Source organism: Musa acuminata, chromosome BXJ2-9 (genome assembly GCF_036884655.1).
Source record: "Musa acuminata AAA Group cultivar baxijiao chromosome BXJ2-9, Cavendish_Baxijiao_AAA, whole genome shotgun sequence".
Classification (NCBI taxonomy): domain Eukaryota; kingdom Viridiplantae; phylum Streptophyta; class Magnoliopsida; order Zingiberales; family Musaceae; genus Musa; species Musa acuminata.
The window spans coordinates 44146668-44147500 of NC_088346.1; the positions used below are offsets into that span (position 1 = coordinate 44146668).

The 833-nt window shown below is 42.7% G+C and overlaps 1 protein-coding gene across 1 annotated transcript in view; it reads right to left on the minus strand.

The window, feature by feature from the left end:
• Nucleotides 1–342: 342 nt before the first annotated feature.
• The window catches only part of LOC135622067 (zinc finger protein JAGGED-like), a 654-nt gene continuing 163 nt past the window's right edge, over nt 343–833 (minus strand). The window contains exon 1 of the mRNA XM_065123704.1: nt 343–833. This exon is cut by the window's right edge and continues 163 nt beyond it. Coding sequence (XP_064979776.1) covers nt 343–833 — 491 coding nt within the window.

The window sequence follows — 833 nt, forward strand, 5'->3', positions numbered from 1 at the left end:
TTATATACACAATCTATTGTCTTATATAGGCCAAATTCAGTGGCTAGATTAATTGTGTTCCCAAGAAGGTACCAAATTTAAATGGGAGCCTCTCTTCTTATAGATGCTTGTGATCTTGTTTCTTTTTTTCAGACTAATGATGGTTTACTTAGGCCAGATACAATTGTTCCCTCTATAGAGAACCAGCATATTCTAGAAATGTGGAATATAAAATCATACTTGAACAAGAGTAGGTAACAACAAGTTGATTACTGATATATCAGTTTTGTGAGCGGAAATAGAAGAATCAAAATCCTTATTTTTTTGAGATAAATCCAATAATATATATAGTTGTATTTGCCATCATAGATGAAGAGTAAGGTCTATCTTATCTTCATTGCCATTCTTACCATCCTCAGCGCAAACACTGTCTTGCTTAAATTCTAAGGTTATGTTTGTGGATGCTGATGGGACTTGCATGGTCACCTGTGCCATTTCTTGCGGTGCCCTTGCATTACCAGCAATTTTAGGGTTGTAGCTTCTTTGACAGTTTGCAGTTCTTGAGCTCTCCTCGTCTCTTAGCACATGCCCACCATAAGGGGAAACCGAGAAACTGTACCTTGGATCAATCCTCGATGTGGCTTCCACGTTGTTGTCGAAGCTATAAGGTGGATGGTAATGCTGGTAGTGAGCAGAGGGTGGCACGGGGTGATATGGTGGGCACAGCGGCTGCCGGAGATGGCCTCTGGCAGCATGCACAAGCGGCTGACTGGAGTGCAGAAATGATGGGAATGAGAGCATGGGCACTGGTGTCGTCTGCATGCTGTAGAAGAGCTCGGCTGCACGCTCAGCCC